The sequence below is a fragment of the Aricia agestis genome, chromosome 5 (assembly GCF_905147365.1).
Source record: "Aricia agestis chromosome 5, ilAriAges1.1, whole genome shotgun sequence".
NCBI classification, from domain to species: domain Eukaryota; kingdom Metazoa; phylum Arthropoda; class Insecta; order Lepidoptera; family Lycaenidae; genus Aricia; species Aricia agestis.
This window is the reverse complement of record NC_056410.1, coordinates 11,340,515-11,358,519: the sequence shown is the minus strand read 5'-3', so window position 1 is coordinate 11,358,519 and position 18,005 is coordinate 11,340,515. Positions and strand designations below refer to the sequence as shown.

The 18,005-nt window shown below is 35.8% G+C and overlaps 1 protein-coding gene across 1 annotated transcript; it reads left to right on the top strand.

The window, feature by feature from the left end:
* Positions 1–504: 504 nt before the first annotated feature.
* On the top strand, positions 505–16,901 carry LOC121726870 (cell division cycle and apoptosis regulator protein 1-like). The gene is made up of 15 exons (XM_042114501.1): positions 505–1,304; positions 3,679–3,821; positions 4,020–4,245; positions 4,327–4,616; positions 4,921–5,194; positions 5,500–5,656; positions 6,735–7,063; positions 7,171–7,341; positions 8,072–8,293; positions 8,645–8,847; positions 9,465–9,570; positions 9,720–9,837; positions 10,096–10,331; positions 16,274–16,389; positions 16,584–16,901. Exons 1-15 carry the CDS (start codon positions 639–641, stop codon positions 16,753–16,755), a joined length of 3,429 nt encoding a protein of 1,142 aa, XP_041970435.1. The 5' UTR covers positions 505–638; the 3' UTR covers positions 16,756–16,901.
* Positions 16,902–18,005: the final 1,104 nt, after the last annotated feature.

Genomic DNA, 18,005 nt, shown 5'->3' with positions numbered 1-18,005 from the left:
CGAGGGACCCTGGAATCTATTCGTAGGTAATTCCTAAAGTCTGCTGGTTCCAAGTATTTCAGAAATTTCATGTTTGATAATTTTTCATGGAGCTATCCATCTTTTTCGCCTTTTATTTATTTTTATTTTCTTTGAGCCAACAGCTAAGCCTACGAGAAGACCAATTTTTGTTGCTTTGATAGAACTGGAGCCATTAAGAAGACGTCTGGCCGAAGTCGCCGCTTGGTCACAACTCACAACTGATTTAGTTGCTAAATTAGGACAAGTGGAATCAGAAGCTTCTAATTAGTCTTCTTTTTAGGATCCTAATTAGAACTTCTAAATTTAGTCAAATGGAATAAGCGCTTAAGAAGTACTATTTATGATAATTAATGTTATAGTAGTACTGTATGAACTCTGTCCACTTCACAGTCCTACACGGTGGAATGCCATGTAGGATAGTGAATAGACCCTTTAAAGGTCTCGCGGCCATAAAATCTTCATAAAAAAAAGATTGCCGCCATCTTGCTTTTTAAGAAAGCGTGAGTCTGTCATTTATTATTTGTGTTTGTTTTACGATAATATCACCGTGAAGATAGTGAATAAACTAAAAGATAGTGACTAAACTAAAAGTGAAGTCGGTGAAATTTTATTGAAACATGCAGACTGGTAGTGGAACAAAAAACCCGCCATGGGCTCGATCCAACGTGAGTGCGAACATGACCGGCATGAATCCACAAATAATGGACGCTAATGCTATGATGACACAACAAAGCATGTTGCCTTTTCAACAAACTCAAGCAGTATTCAATCCGAGTATGATGCAAGCTCAAGGTGGAATGGCTATGCCGATGACGGGCCAGATGCAAATGAATCAAATGGCTCAAGGTCAGATGTATCCCGGCAATGTAGTTGCTTATCCAACCCCTCGTACTATGAACCCTAATATGTACCAGCAGACCCCAGCGTCGAATCAAACACAACAAACAAACGAGCAACGAGTGTTTACCGGTACGGTGACAAAAACGCACAACGATTTTGGATTTGTCGATCACGATGTTTTCTATCAGACTTCAGTATGTGCGAAGGGTTCCATACCGAAGGTCAACGACAGGGTCCTGGTCGAGGCCACCTACAACCCGAATATGCCTTTCAAGTGGAACGCTACGCGAGTTCAAGTTCTGCCTAAAACGGGACCCAATCTTAATACGAAACCGCCCAAAACAAATTCATATAACGCAGTTCCGCCGCCTGCGAACAAGAAGTCAATCCCACCGCGACGTGACGATCGTCGTGACGACAGGCATCCACGAAGAGAGGACAGAGTTAGTATTAGTATCTACAGTCAAACCTGGGCTAAGAGTTCAAGGGAACACGATTTCATTCTCGCTTATAGAGGTTTCTCGCTTATTCAGGTACATGGGTAGCGTCTCACTCTTATAGAGGTTCGCTGAAATGACAAGTCAAAAATTCATGCACTATGTAATTTTATTATATTTAGAACTTATTTACACTTTAAAAAATCCATCAATTTTGCATGGTTTTCTGTTTTTGAAATTCAAAAACTCAAGCCATGTCCATCAGAGCACTCAGACTTTATAGTCTTTTGATTTTATAATTTTATAATAGGTGGATCCTGGTAAATTATACTCCCTCTGAATTTCATTTTGCGATTTTCTGGATTTAAACGGATTCACTATTTTAAGTTTGTCACTTATGGCTGGTCTACACGTACATTAAGTTGATAAGTAGTTAACTAAATTTTAACTTAATTTTAAGTTGTTAATTGCATATAAACACAAAATTTAATAGCAAGTAGCAAGTTAAAATTTAGTAAGTACTAAACTAGTTGACAATTAGAGTGTAGGTAGTTACTACTTATCTACTTAATACGTGTAAACCAGCCATGAATGACAGTACTTTAATTTTCTGTTTTGACATGACACAGAACAAACTTTCATTCACAGATTAACTATAAACTGAGTAAGTTAGTTCGAAAATAATCCAATAAATTTTAGCTCTAAGAAATAAAAAATATTGATGAGAAAACAATACAAAAACAATGATAGAAAGTTTAACAAAAGTTAAGAATGAGTTATAAAATAGCAGATGTTAAATTATAGCAGATGTTATATTTGTTATTTGTTTTCTCATTTGTTACTGTGTGTGTAAATAAAATATGTATAAAACAACCTCAACTCTTGCTTATCTCAGAAAAGAAACAGTCTCGCTCACAGAGGTCCATGAGAGAAAAACAACTTCCTCTTACAGAGGAAGTTGTTTTTCTACCTCTATTTCTCGCTAATAGAGGTTTTGGGAGCTTAAAATGACGGTTCCTGGCTATTACTATCACTCATACAGTTTTCTCTCTTACCCAGGTTTAACTATACATTGTTTTTAAGTAAAACATACCACAGTATATTTTTTCCTCATATATTTTTATTAAATTGTCTCCTATTTTTATTTGGGAAATAATAAAACGAGCAAATAAAAAATTACTTTGCGACTGATGATGAACATACTGTTTTAATAACATGAGCGGTATTAATTTGACTAAGCGAAAAACAAACTAAACTAACAACTAATATTGATTTATAATAAAATCCAGAACGTGCTTACAAAATGTGATTGCGATTAATCTATTTCAGATATTAAAATTCTATCCGAGCGACTGTCTTACTAAGTGAGCGACTGGAAATACATAGCGGGCAACTTCAATATTAAATATAGATTAAATTTTCCTAAGTGAGGTTATTTATTACGAGCTACTAAGTAGTTCATTTTGAGCAAACTTTTGTGAGCTGCTTTATTAATGATAATTGGTTACTGATATTCTATTTCAGGCTTTATATTTTATATTTTGATACGTGTTTTAATGAAAACTACATATTGTTAAATGCGTGCGAATTCGAATGGGGGCGGGGCGACGAATCGCTGCAGTCAGGTAAGTTGGGCTGCGGACCAATACGACTTTTAGGTTAGATGACATTGTGGTTATTTTTTTGTAAACCACCCAGAAGTAGGAGCATATAATTTAAGTTCCTACAAATGTTTTGGGATCATCAAATCAAAGTATGAAATCCTTTCTATCTCTGTTAGCTACCACTTTTTTTCACATATAAAATTGTTGTTCCTCTTATCCAAATGAAGCTACTCACAAAAAATTTGCTTGATAGTAATAAAAAAAAAAATTCTATCCCTGTCCGTAGTAGTCCCTGAATAAAAGTGTTTTATCAAAAAGTTATTTCATATTCATTTTTTTTTTTTGTTTTAATGTGTGCTCCTCTGCTCATTAGTGTATTTTTCAAAGTGGCTTTTGGTATTCGAAACACTTCATTTAAGATAAAATGCCGCTCAGTATAAAAATTACATTTGCCAAGTATTGAAAAAAATGCTCCTGCATTTTAACCTAACGTAACATTGACACTCAAACAGATATTAGGTCGCTCAAAAATTATAAAGCTGCTCATTTTGTATTTTAAGTAACTCAAATAAATAATTTCTAAGTAGCTGTTCTGTTAATTTCTCATCAGTCATCACTCACTCTCAGTCGCTCAAATAGTAATTCTGTAACCCAAATTTAGTAAATTTGACACCTAAAACTGTAATACTATCACTCGATTAAATACTACCCTTTTTATTTTATTTGCACACAATGTAATAAATACAATAGTACATCTACAAAATATCTATGTTCAGAAAAGATCCCGAACACGGTCTCGATCCAGATCTAGAAGCCGACGTGAAATTCGGAGGGACTCCCCTCCGCGCAAGCGTCCTGTTGTGCATCAACCGTCACCAGTGAAACATATTGTTCGAGTTCCTAGAATACCTCTAGACATGTAAGTCAATGATTCTTTCTACAATATATATTATATTGTTTTTTGGTTAAAAAAATGGGTTTGTCTGTCTCTAGCCAGAGAGCACTGGTAGATAATATTAATCGCAAATAGAAATGCCTAAATTATTATTATTATTCGTTGTTATATTTATGTGAAGGTTATCTCTTATATTACTATGTCAAAAATATGTATTTACAGAAAAACCCTGGACGTACCCACCTTATCTCAGAGATACACCAACTTGTATATACCATCTGACTTCTTTACTGCCTATGTAAAGTGGGGAGAAACTTTCCCTCCGGAGGCACCATTTTCTCTTAACAATCCTTGCTCCTATCACATTATGAGCAAGGAGGCACCAAACCCTGAGCCAAATGATGCTGTGTTGGAGCCACCAGATGCAGATTACAGATTTTCAGCTAAGGTAAAATATTTTTACTTTGATTGTTTATATTTAATATTTATGTACATACAACTCAAACTCACATTTTAGTTTTTTTTATAGGTAATGTTAATAAGTATGCCAACTCTGGAATCACTATACCAAAAGTGTGGATTGACGAAAGTTGATGAAAAAGACAAGAGATCCTCGAAGTCAACTTTACATCCCACTCGGTTGATTAAGTTCCTAGTTGGTCAGAAAGGAAAAGGGGGAGAGAACTTTGCTATTGGTGGACCATGGAGCCCTTCATTAGATGGTGAAGACCCTCAAAATGACCCCGGTGTACTGATCAAAACTGCAATAAGAACTTGTAAAGCTTTAACTGGCATTGATTTATCTCACTGTACCCAATGGTAAATATTATATTGCATTACTTATCTTGCATCACCCAGACTGCTACATAGTTGGCTTCTTAGTACTAACTGGGAGATTCTACTTTTTATGCATAAAAATGTGTTTCACACATTTCTGCTAGAAGGAGAAACTGTCAGTTAACAGTTCATGGCACATATACGTTGTGTGAGTGTAAGAGGGCGTTCGTACATCACTATCGGTGCTGCCGTTTGGATGCAGAGCGATGTACCGACTCTCGCGATGTGTCGTGTCCATGCGGCGTCGGCTAGTGAGTATCCAACACTAACAACATTACCCGCGCAGGTACCGCATGGTGGAGTTTTACTACTGGCGCGAGGGCAGCGGCGGCAAATCGCGACTCGAGAGTGTGGTGTTGTACCTGCCAGACGTGTGGTCTACTCAGCCGTCGCGAATCGACTGGTCCACGTTTCAAGAGAAATATAAGGCAGCCGGCGAGGCGGCTTTAAGGAAACTAGACGGGGAAGAACCGGCCGACGAGAGCGTCGTGCCCGCGCCGGAGCCGGCGCCGGCGCAGCCTGCGGCAGCGGAGCCCGAGCCGGCGGACAAATCCCAAATTGTTTGTTCCCAGTTTTGTTTCTATGATTCCGGCTGCACGTGCTACTTTTACTCGAAGACTCCGCTGCGCTGCTTGCATCGATCCAGATGCTCGAGAGACATCTGATTTTTACTTACTTTTTAATTCCGAACCCCATTCTCATTTTTTGCAACATTCCATAAAATTTTTTGAACAGTTGTCCATTTTTACATGAACCAGTTTCGTTGACCTATGAACAAGTAGATCTAGTATTTCTGATCCAATCTACCTAAAAAGGCCAAGAAAGTTTACGCTCAGTAGTTACAAGACGTGTTTCAAATTTTTAGGAAACGTCCACTGCTAACGACAGTACTATCACGATAGATGAGAATGATGACGATGAGGACAAGCCAGAACCGACTCATTACTCCAAACTGGACATGAGGACTATTAAAGTTGACCAGTTGAGGCACGAGTTGAGAGCCCGTAATGTCAGTTGTAAAGGTAAGCAAAACGTTATTGAAGTGATGACACTTTTTTGGAATGCTAAAAAAAATTATAAGCTAGCATCAGTATCACGACTCGCGTAAACCATGACGTAAGTCTCAATGAATAAGAGTCATCACGAACGTGTGATTTGGGTTTTGAACGCTACACCACGAGACCACAATTATAATAGTATATTTATTTATTTAATTCAGGCATCTTGGCTCATATTATACTCTCATAGACTAACATACATACAATTATACTAAAACTCACACTAACACTAAACGTTATTAAAAGCGGTGTGACCGCGCCGCTGTTAAAATACATAAATCGTTATACATGCTTATAATCTTATGGCGTAGCCGCCAAACCACTCGTTTGTGCGGACACATAAAAATTAGCCCTTTTTTTAACAGGGGAAATGCTTTACGTATTCCCAGCAAATTGGGGATATGATATCGGCCGAGAACCGGGGTATGTGGGACTCCTGCGTAGTCTACCCACTAAAACCCCATGGTGCTCCACTCCTCGCTTAAGGCAGAGTTGCGGGTACGATAGAACCTACCGCAAATAAAAAATCCGCCGCGCCGTCACCGGGACGTCACCTACGATTTTTTTTATAAATTCAACTTTATGACCTAGTGCAGGCTACCAGGTTTTAAATAAAAGATTTAAGAACTTAAGTGGACTGTATTAATTAAAATTGCTAATGTTACAAGGTAAGATCTGGTCGCCTACGCTACGATGACAATAATGGAATGAATAGTTGGCTATAGTTTTATAGTAGTATAGATCCATGCTGCCGCTGATTTGTTTGGCGTAGAACAAAATTAATTCTATAGCACTGGTCGTAAAGTGGCATATTATTTGAATTTGTGACGTTTTGGGTACTTTTTGGGATGGGTAAGATCGATTCATAAAACGGAGGGAAAGAAGACCTCGCGCGTCATAAAAGAAGTAATATCCGTCTCCCTTTCTACCGCGGTGCAAAAATATATTATGCCCGCGTTGTTGTCTCGTTTTCATCACTAGTACTGTCACACCCGTTTCTTTTTTTTTCGTCTCACTTTAATTAGTTTTTATTGTAATTTAGGTTTAAGGGCTCAATTGGTGTCACGACTATCGAAGCTTATCAAAGCAGAGGAGGAGAAAGAAAGTAAAAGTGAAGATGTAATGGATGTAGAAGATGAACCTGAAACAAAACAGACTGAGTCTGAGAACAGTAAAAAAGAAAATAAAGATGATGCAGAAGTTATCACCATTGAAGCAGATAAGCCGGAAGTAGAGGATAAAAAATCTGGTTCACCTGACAAGGAAATAGAAATTAAAGATGATGATAAGAAAGATTCGAAGGACAATGAAGATACGGAAAAGAAAGACAAACCAAAGACTGAAAAAGAAATTGAAGAGGAAAAGAAAAGGGTACATTTTTGTTTTGTGTAGTTTGAAATATTTAATCAGGGGCAGACAAAAAGCTATCTTGTTTTATACTATGTCGGGATATGCAATAACATTCTCAATATTTACAGATTGAAAAAGAAAAGCAGAATATTAAAACACAATACGAGCTACCCACCACACCTCATATAATTGTGCACCCTTCGGCCACTGCCAAGGGTGGCAAGTTCACATGCAGTGTAGCTACACTCTCTCTCTTGCTAGATTACAGGATCACTGACAATAAAGAACACAGTGTCGAGGTAAGTTATAGTTGACTGAATTTGGATATAATATTTTTATATCTATCAAATTTAAATAGGTATAGTCTATTAGACTTATAATATTATACTATAAGTCTAATAGACCAAAACTTGCAATTAATAATGTACATAATATAATTACAACTAAATTCAAATTCAACTCTTGTCTCTGAGACTCAGCTGATCTCAGACAGGCCGTTTAAGCATTGTCTAACGGCCGTTCCCAATATTTGATCTATCTCTGGTTTTGCCCTACTAAAGATAGGAATAGCTCACATTAGACATTAGAGACATATATTTTATGTCAATTGTGAGCTATTCCTATCTCTAGTAGGGCAAAACCAGAGATAGATCAAATATTGAGAATGGCCGTAATAGTATCTCAGATTCGATAAAAAAAAAACTATAATCCATTTTCAATTTGTCACCTTGTTGTCAACAGACTTCAACCATAAATAAAAGAGTATAATTCGTATGTATAGGCTTGTCACTCAAAAATCTGTCATTTTTCCTAGTGTGTGTCATGTTTTATTTGTAAAAAAAATGTATGATAAAAGCATAATTTCAAAATAATATTAGCTCGATGCACTCCTTCACCATATAGACTATAACTGTGCAAAATTTCATTCACCTACGTTTCCCCATTTTTCGTCAAAAGGGATACAAAGTTTTTGGCTCACATATTAATTAATTACAATATAGTTCATGGTGTAAAATTTTATATTTGTAGCTATTCGTGTTCGCCGAAATATTCAACGAAATGCTCATGAGGGACTTTGGGTTCTACATCTACAAAACACTGTACACGCTGCCAGAGAGAATTGACGATAAAAAGGAAAAAGAAAAGAGTGTGGAAATCACTGATAAAAAAGATGAAGTCAAGAAAGAAGAAAACGACAAGAAAGATGACAAACGTGACGAGAAACGGGAGTCGCGAAAACGTGAAAGACGCGTAAGTTTTCAAGTCAATAAGCTAATACATCAACAGCCGTTCCCAATATTTGATCTATCTCTGGTTTTGCCCTACTAGAGATAGGAATAGCTCACAATTGACATAAAATATATGCCTCTAATGTCTAATGTGAGCTATTCCTATCTCTAGTAGGGCAAAACCAGAGATAGATCAAATATTGGGAACGGCCATAACTAAATGATAACATCTTCGCTTCTTTGAGAATATCAGACATCTTTCCACAATATGACCAAACAAAGTTTACGCGATCGATTAGTACTGAATAACGTTTTATTTTTAATCATCTTTCTGTGTCGATGTGACACTAATTTCCATTTTCAAACTCCACAGGCGTCGAGCTCGGAGTCTCGATGCGAGTTACCGCCCGACCCTTATCTGCTGCTGTCCCTGGTGTACTTCGACACGGCGCGCTGCGGCCAGCTCGCCCGCAAGGAGCTCCACGCTCTGTTCAGCAGTTTAGGCCTCCAGCTCGCTCGCTCGCAGACGAGGGCCCTGCTCGATCGAGTGTGCTACAAGGATGTGTTTATGTACAAGTAAGGAACAATTCATATTTTGATATTTTACTTGTGCTATCTTGTGTGAATAATACTTGTTTATATTTTGTAGTAACTGGTACAGTACAGTTTCAAAATAGGTAGAAATTAGTATATTTCACTTGCACTAGAAAATACAATTGTTACGCCAGAAATATTATGATGTGCTTGTGCGCAAATGACATTAGACTTTCTACGTGTTCCACAGACCACAACTGTTACAAAACAGAAAACTTCATGAATTCTCATGCTCTTTTTTTTAATTAACTTCCAAAGGTGTAACATACTTAGGGCCTGTTCCACCACTTCCTGATAAGTGACGAATAGGCTATCCAACAATTATTATTATTATCTTGACAGATCAAGTGTGGAGAATCTGACAAAAAAGTTGTGAGCCTATTCGACACTTTATCAGAAAGTGGTGAAACTTAAGGCGCTTTTCCTATTATCAGTGTTGTCACCCTTTCGCGGATCTGGTCCTCATGCCGGTGACAACATGCTCTTGTCCGCGCGCGTGTTGCCTGCAGAAAAAACATCTATGAAATGATAGGATGCAGGCAACATGCGACCTTAGTACACAATAGCCATAATAAAAACTAATATTTTTTAATTCGCAGGACACTAATTCAAGCAATTAAAGATCTTGCGTCTGGCGCGCCTGAAGCGATCCAAGACTTACCTTTAGACAGCTGCACTATTGCCCCCAGCGAAGTACCACCACATGTAAGTAAAATAAATCGTGTTTGTTGTAAAAACAGATGTTGTGTGATAAATTGATAATAAAGATAGTTAAAAAAAGCCAGGTGTTCGAAAGTTAATTTTGTGATGCGCAGTTCCACGAGATAATTCATATTATTTTATTATATTTTCAGATTGCCGAGTTAGAAGCGACCATAGCGACTGGAAACCGCAGTCTCCTTCCAGTATTCGGAAGAAAATCTGACGATGATGAAAATTCATCACAAGAAACCTTGGATGTTACGAAATCAGGTTAGTAGCTATTTTATCATGAAATATTTTTGATTTTCAAGACATTTGAGTGATGGCATGAATATTTTAATTCCGTTCGATTATGAATCCGTGGCGTAATGGCCCTTTTTCTGAGTTTCTATTTAACAATAAAAAAAATTATTGCTTATTGTTTTGACTTCTATCGTTTTGACAAAAGCGCTCGTGAAACAAAGTTTGTCTAAACTTTGTTTCAAAAACTCAGAAACCAATCATATACTATCATGTAATTGTTTACAGGTGTTGTTATGTACGGCGGCCGCGCTATCGAAGTGGCGTCCCTGGTCGCCGCTGCGGACAAGTGGGCGGGGACTCGAGCGCGTCTAGAGGCGGCGCTCGAGGCGACGCGCTCGCAGCTGCGGGCCGCGCGCGCCGCCGCCCACAGCACGCAGCAGGCGGAGCGCGGGGCGCACGCGCAGCTCACAGACCTGTCCGCCAGCCTCGCCGCCGCGAGAGCTAGGATAACTAGCCTGACGGTAAGTTCATCGCACAAACGATTGACTGACCCTACATAAGGAAACGTAACTCCCATACTTCAACCGTTTTGAATTTGGTTCTATTTCACATATTAAAATATGACAATAGCTAATTCTCATATGTATAAAAACACAAAACTGGGTACCGAATACATGCATAAAATATGCGTGTATTCGGGTCACATTATGTAGACTCGTGGACAAAATTTTTAACACAGTTACTCTTCCTTAGTTTTAATTATTCATAGTGTACAATGTGATATATTAAGCGTAAGCGTGTAACGGAACACGCTGGAAAATTGATATGATGCGCAAATTCGCTCCAGTAATGAATAAGACAATTAGCATAGTATGATTGCAACAGGTCTGCTACACAAGAGTCCGGGTTCGCATCCAAGATAAGCATTGCACTTTTTGAGTATCCTAATTAATTGTTAAGCCAAATTAAGTGCTTCGCACATTTTATGTTAGCGATACTTCGACGTCAGGATACAATATTAAGTTATTATAAAACTGAGACGTCATGATGACACGAAAGGCTCTCGCTCGTGAGGAAGAAAACAAGTTGCAACGAGTTCTGCTTGAATTAAAAGAGTCCAAGAAACTATGCGATAAACTAGTTCAAGAAAGACAAGAAGGGGAAGTAGAAATTGAAAAAAATATAATTAAAAACTCACAACTAAAAAGTGAACTTAGCGAGCTTTACACTAAGCTAATCGATACGCAGGAACAAAGGGACAAACTGCAATTTATTGTGAATTCATTTGACGAATGTAGTTCTTCATATGAACAAGTGTTAAACCGCAATAAAACACTAGAAGATGAACTACGTGAAGCTCACGAGCTAATAAATAAACTTCAGCATGAAAAAAGCATCTCAAAGAAAGAGGACACAATCAAATTATTTGATGAATTTAATCACCTATACTCCCTGAAAGACCGACAAATAGATACTATTCACTACAAAGACATGGCGAGTTTCTCATCTCCTGAGGAATACACACACAACAAAGCCAAACCTAGTGTGGTTCTCAAAGGAAGCAATAGAATTAAGAAATATATAAAAATTTATAAATTCATATTAAAAACTAACAAAATCTGTAAAAAGCAGAAGCACTGGTTAAATACTACGCAACTGCGCAAAACTAATATTAGTTTGACTAACCGGACCAAAGATTTAGAAAATGAAATTAACCAGTGCTTGCGCGAGTATGAGAGAGATACACAACAGCTTTACTCAAACATTCTGTCTCTAGAGGAATCGCTTAGAAATATAACGCTAAAATATGAGCTAGCACAAAATGAAATTAAAGGGTACATAGGTTCATTGACTGAACTAATAGATTTAGGTCAATATAATGCTGATCGTTTTGATTCGCTACAACAAAAACAATCATGCTCATGTAACATAATACATCCTAACAAAAAGTCTTTGCCCTCACAAAGGCTGGAGGAAAAGCTGTGTATCTCTCACAAAAATAGCAATATTATGTCAACGAAAACAATAGTTTTTTCAGACTCTATTGGAAAAGGTCTTGGAACATTATTACATAGCTATGTAAAGGGTGAGGTAGTAAATTATTGTTCTCCAGGATGTTCTTTTATTGACATAATTAAAAATGTTAAGAAAAGTAGTACTGATTCTCAAACCACGATTGTAATATTTATAAGTAACAGCTTAAAATTGACAAAACAAGAATTAATTGAAGGTTTTGAAATGCTGAAAACTGTACTTGCTAAAAACATAATTTACTGTGCTTTACCATATTCTGTATCACTATCTCAGAAACAGAATAGTAAAATCTATTACTTTAATAATTTATTAAATAAATTAATATGGCATCATAGTGATGTCTTTACTTTTTTTGATACTAATAAGTTTATTAGAAATTTTACACTGACATCAGATACTTCGTATCTGTCAAAAAGGTATTTAAGACACATAGCTAACTTGTTAGCATTTAATATACATAATAAGATTTTATCTAGAACGGACAATAATGTCAATGACGCAAATTTTGCTACTCATACTAATGTACAAAGTGTCCAAAATTTAAACCTATGATTAAGACAAAAGAGAAGTACTGCAATTATAACTGCTTAACAATAGTACACCAAAATGTAAACCGCTTCTCTGGCAAAATACTAGACATTGAATTACTTATAGATAAATATAAAATAGATATATTATGTTTTACGGAAACCTGGCTGAAACAAAGCAAAATGCAATTTAATATTAATTATTTCAAAATAGCAAGTGTATATAATAGAGTAAGTGCGGAAGGAGGAGGATGTTTAATTTTAATAAAAAATGGAATCAAATATAAGCAACGTAGAGATATTGAGAATTGCTCTGTAGAAAGAATATGTGAAGCGGCATGTGCAGAAATAGATAATTATTTATTTTTATGTATTTACAGACCTCCGTCTTCTGACTTTTATGAATTTCTATCTACAATGGAGATCATATTATCTAAATTATTTAACTGTAATAAACAAATTGTTGTTTGCGGAGACTTTAATGTTGATATTTTGGTAGAATCAGTGCACAAAAATAATATTTTAGCTCTATTTAAATCATTTAATTTGGTACACCTTTTTCAAGAACCTACGCGAATTACACCTACATCTGCAACATGCATTGATAACTTTATGACAAATAGTAACGTTTTAGATAAGAAGGTTATGAGTGGTGTATTATCAGACCATAAAGCACTCATAGTAAAATTAGAGAAAAAATTACAAAATAAACCAGTAAAACTTCAAGTTAGGCCAATTACGGATAAAAAAATGTTACTATTTAAGGAAAGGATAAACAACACGCTACTACAAACTATTAAATTTGACAACGACCCAGATATATTGTTCAGTAACCTTTTAGACAACATTTTAAAAGAATTTGATCAAATATTTATAAAACGCCAAATAACGATAGGCAAACCCGTATTCAACAACTGGGCTACTAAAGGACTTAGGAAAAGTAGGGACACACTTTATGAGTTATATGATAAAAAAGCGTACTGTAGGGACGAATCATTTCTCAATTACGTCAAACAATATTCTAAAATATTTAAAAAATGTTCGATGCAAGCAAAATCTAATAAAATCCGTAGTAACATAGTAAAGTCAAATAACAAAATCAAAGCAACTTGGAAAGCAATTAATATAGAAACTGGTAAACATAAATATAATGATGATGCAATAATTCTTAAAATAGATGACGATCTAATTTCGGACAAGTTTGAAGTCGCTCAAAATTTTGAGAAATACTTTACCCGTATACCTCATGCTATTACCAAAGAACTTACACCATCCACCGAGAAAGCGTTAGGTTACTTAAAAGATAATTTTAATATAATTATAGATGATGAATTTAAATTTAAAACAATTAATGACATAGATATTAAAAAAGCATTTAAAATGATTCAAATTAAAAATACAGAAGATTCTTGGGGTCTATCAGTCAAAGTGCTAGCGCCTATTATAGATACCATTGCGCCAGTATTAGCAGCCGTATTTAACTCTAGTATAAAAAACGGAACTTTTCCGGACCTTATGAAAATTAGTAAAATAATACCCTTATTTAAGTCAGGATGTAAGACGGATCCTAACAATTATAGACCGGTCTCTATTTTGCCATCGTTAGGTAAAATATTTGAGAAAATTATGCTTAATCAATTATTAGTACATTTTAATAAATTTAAAATTTTTCATGACCGTCAGTATGGATTTACCAAAGGGAAATCAACAACGTGTGCTGGTGCTAAGTTAATATCTCTAATACTAGATGCTTGGGAGAGGTCACAAGATGTTATAGGGATATTTTGTGATCTTTCTAAAGCATTTGACTGCGTTGATCATAAATTACTTATAGCAAAGCTTAAATTCTACGGCATCAGTGATCATTCATTAGATCTCATTAAGTCTTATTTATCAGACAGGACTCAAAAAGTTGTTATTGGAGATGCTATGTCATCTGGTGCAAACATTGAAATAGGAGTACCTCAGGGTTCAATTTTGGGCCCTTTCCTGTTTCTGGTATATATTAACGACTTACCATACATGATTGATTTATACGCAGAAGCCGTTTTATTCGCTGATGATACATCTCTGCTATTTAAAGTTAGCCGCACGGATAGTGATTTAATACAAGTTAATAATACATTAAACAAAGTTCGAGATTGGTTTAATACTAACAATTTGGTTTTAAACGCTAGTAAGACTAATTGCATTAGATTCTCGTTGCCTAATGTAAAACATGTGAATTCATTAGTAAAAATAGATAATATACATATAAATGTAGAGAAAACTACAACCTTTCTAGGAATAAAATTAGATTCTGGGCTTCAATGGGGCCAGCACATTGAAAGGCTATCAGATAAATTAAGCTCCGCCGCCTTTGCCGTTCGAAAAATCCGCCAGCTTACAGACGTCGACACTGCCAGATTAGTATATTTTTCGTATTTTCATAGTGTGATGTCGTACGGTCTTTTACTGTGGGGAGCAGCTACAGACATCGATTCTATATTCATACTACAGAAAAGAGCAGTACGAGCAATATATAATATGAAGAGAAATGAATCTCTAAGGGAACAATTTAAAAAAGCTAAAATACTAACCCTGCCATCATTATACATATATGAAGTAATTATATATACTAGAAAGAACATGGGTTTATTTAATAGAAAGTGTCATTATCACAAGCATAATACTAGAAATAAAAATAAGCTCCAGGTACCAACATATCGACTTAGTAAAACTAAAAAATCTTTTATGGGAAGCTGTGTCAAATTTTATAATAAAATTCCGACAAGCGTAACTGACCTAACGGAGACTAAATTCAGGCAACAAATTAAAATGACTCTTATATCAAAAGCTTATTATAAGATACAAGATTATATTGATGACAAAGAGGTATGGGTGTAATAATTATTTAAATCTGCATAGTGCACCTTTGACACATTCTGAAAATCTTTTTAAATTGACATAATAATGTAATATAGATAATGAAATAGCAAAATGACATAGTTATATTGACATAATTATATATTAGCATAACATAATGACATAATATTGACATATGTATTAGCATAAGTAATTAATAGGTAATAATTTACTTGTGTTTAAATAATAATAAAAATATAATAATATAATTGTAATAAAATATCATGTGAAATATAAAATTGTAACCATGTAACTGTAAAAAATTGTATTTTGACGTCAAAAAGTGTTGTAAAACCTATTTTGAATAAACGAATTTGACTTTGACTTTGATATTTGTCTGTCAAATGAATTACATATTAGTGTAAGTACTCACATACGGTTTTGCTCGATCGAGCAATCATGTAGAGTAAAAACCACGGCTCGGGCTTTCGTACACACATTCAGCATTGCTTGATAGTTTTACTCCTGTTCGAAGGAAATTAGCTACGAATAATAAAAACTAGTGTCAAAAAAATTGTCAAGCCGGCTCGATTCGAGCCTTCAAACTGGCTGTGAGTTTTGCGGTCCACACGGTGGTTTTTGCTCGATTTCGAGTAAAAGTATCGAGCAAAACCGTATGTGAGTACTTAGCATTAGGAAGCGGGAGCTATTATAGTGATTTGTGAGCCATAAATAACTCATTTGACATGGGCGCCGGCAGAAATAATTTTCAAGGGGTGCAGGTTTTAGTTTTCTTTCTTTTGTTTTTACTTTTTACAAATAACAGTGACTGTCTATTTACGGCAACAGAATACATTTAGTGCCGAAACATTACGAACTATAATTGTACGGCATGGTAAAATGATTTCCAATAGACGGCTTTTTATTTCAATAATTCCTGTTGATGTGCCCCTGCCGGCGCCCATGCATTTGATATTAATTTTTTCAAGATATACAACAGTAAGACTAAACTGTCTGATCATTCAATGATTCTTAACTCTTACTAATTACTATTTCAGGCCAGCTCAAAAATATTCCATTCAACACTGAAAAACATCCAGTCAAAAGTTGAAGCTGTTGTTAATATCAAGTATGAAGATGATGATGTGGTTGAAATAGTTAATGGACCAACAAAGTAAGTATTTGTATGCTGTTTATACTTTTTATGATGTCATTGTTTTATTTTATAGACATTAATAATTATTCTTAATATTTTTATAATATATACTATGTTATTAGGGTGTTAACCTAACATTTTTAATAATATTATACAAAGTCATACAAATCGAAATTCAAATTCTTATTTAAGTCATATTATATTATTTACAGAACTGAAAAAGAAACAAAGGAAGAAAAAGATGTCAAACCAGAGGTAACGGAGCCTGTTAAAACTCCGGAAACTACTAACGGCGACAACTCAGAGAAAGATGGAGACGAAGACACTAAAGAAAAGGAAAAAGACAATGACGCATCAGAAAATATGGACTTGGATGACAAGTAGAGGGATAATCGGATCGAGTCGCGACACTTGAAAATGCGGTTAACATAATATGCATAAAATTCAGCGATGCGTAATTTCGAATTCTTTAAGTAGTTAGTAGGCCTACTACGAAACCGTTTTGAGACTCAAATAATCGGACGAGAATGTCGCGTCCTGCTCTAACGACGTCATTTCACGTTTGTTAGAGAGGGACGCAACATTGTCGTACGATGATTTGAGTCTCAAAACCGTTTCGTGGTACGGGGCCAGCATCGTCGGGTTGCGTCTCGGTTCGAATTATGAACGGACCCTAAGCAATTATTATTATTTCGCGAGTCACAATAATTGGGTCGTAGACAAAGTCCAATTACGATTAAATACTTTTAATAGTATGTCATAAGATACAATTTTACATAGTTTTATTACAATTGAATACAATGTGTATAAGGATTACAGGTTTGATTGAGAATTGTATGAGAGTGAATAATGTAAGCATCTTAATATTTTAAGTTAATAAACTATGTCGTAATATTATTACTGTATTATTATTTCTGAATAATAGTAATCTTAAATGTAAACCGTAAAGATTTTGCCTCTATTATTAATAAAATTATAATTGTACATGTATAGCGCAACATTACATACCTACCAATAAATATCGATTACATCGTTTTTAGTACTTGTCAGAGTCCAGAGATGCACATAATATTGGTTGTGAATATTATGGCTATTACTAACAAAGACAACAATTATTTCTAATTATAACTGTATATTGACTATTATAGTACTGTATACTGACAGATATACAACCTGGACAATGAAGAGCTACACGTCTAATGTCTCAGTAATAGGGTATCGAGATTTAACGGCCAACGCGAAAACTCGCGAGGGCGCACGCTCGCGTGTGTATAATGAAAAATAGTATGGGCGGCGCTGGCGCGTGCGACGGAGCGCGGACGCGGGTGACGGACTGTCACACGCGCGGCGGGCACACGGCGCGGGCGCACGCATTTCGAAGTCGACGTTGTTTCCGTTGAAGTATTTTTGCCAAATAATAAATTAGTAAATAATGCATGGTAATCACATGGTAATCTACTCGACATAACTGTACACGCTCGAGATAAAAATTATACTTGCTAGTATATATGATTTAGCGCTGCTGCGCTAAATGAGATGGGCGCACGCGACGGGATTCGTGGCCCGCGGCGTCTTTCGACGCGTGCGCCCGCGCCCGCGCCCGCGTCCGCCCGTGTTTTAGCGTTAGCCCTTAA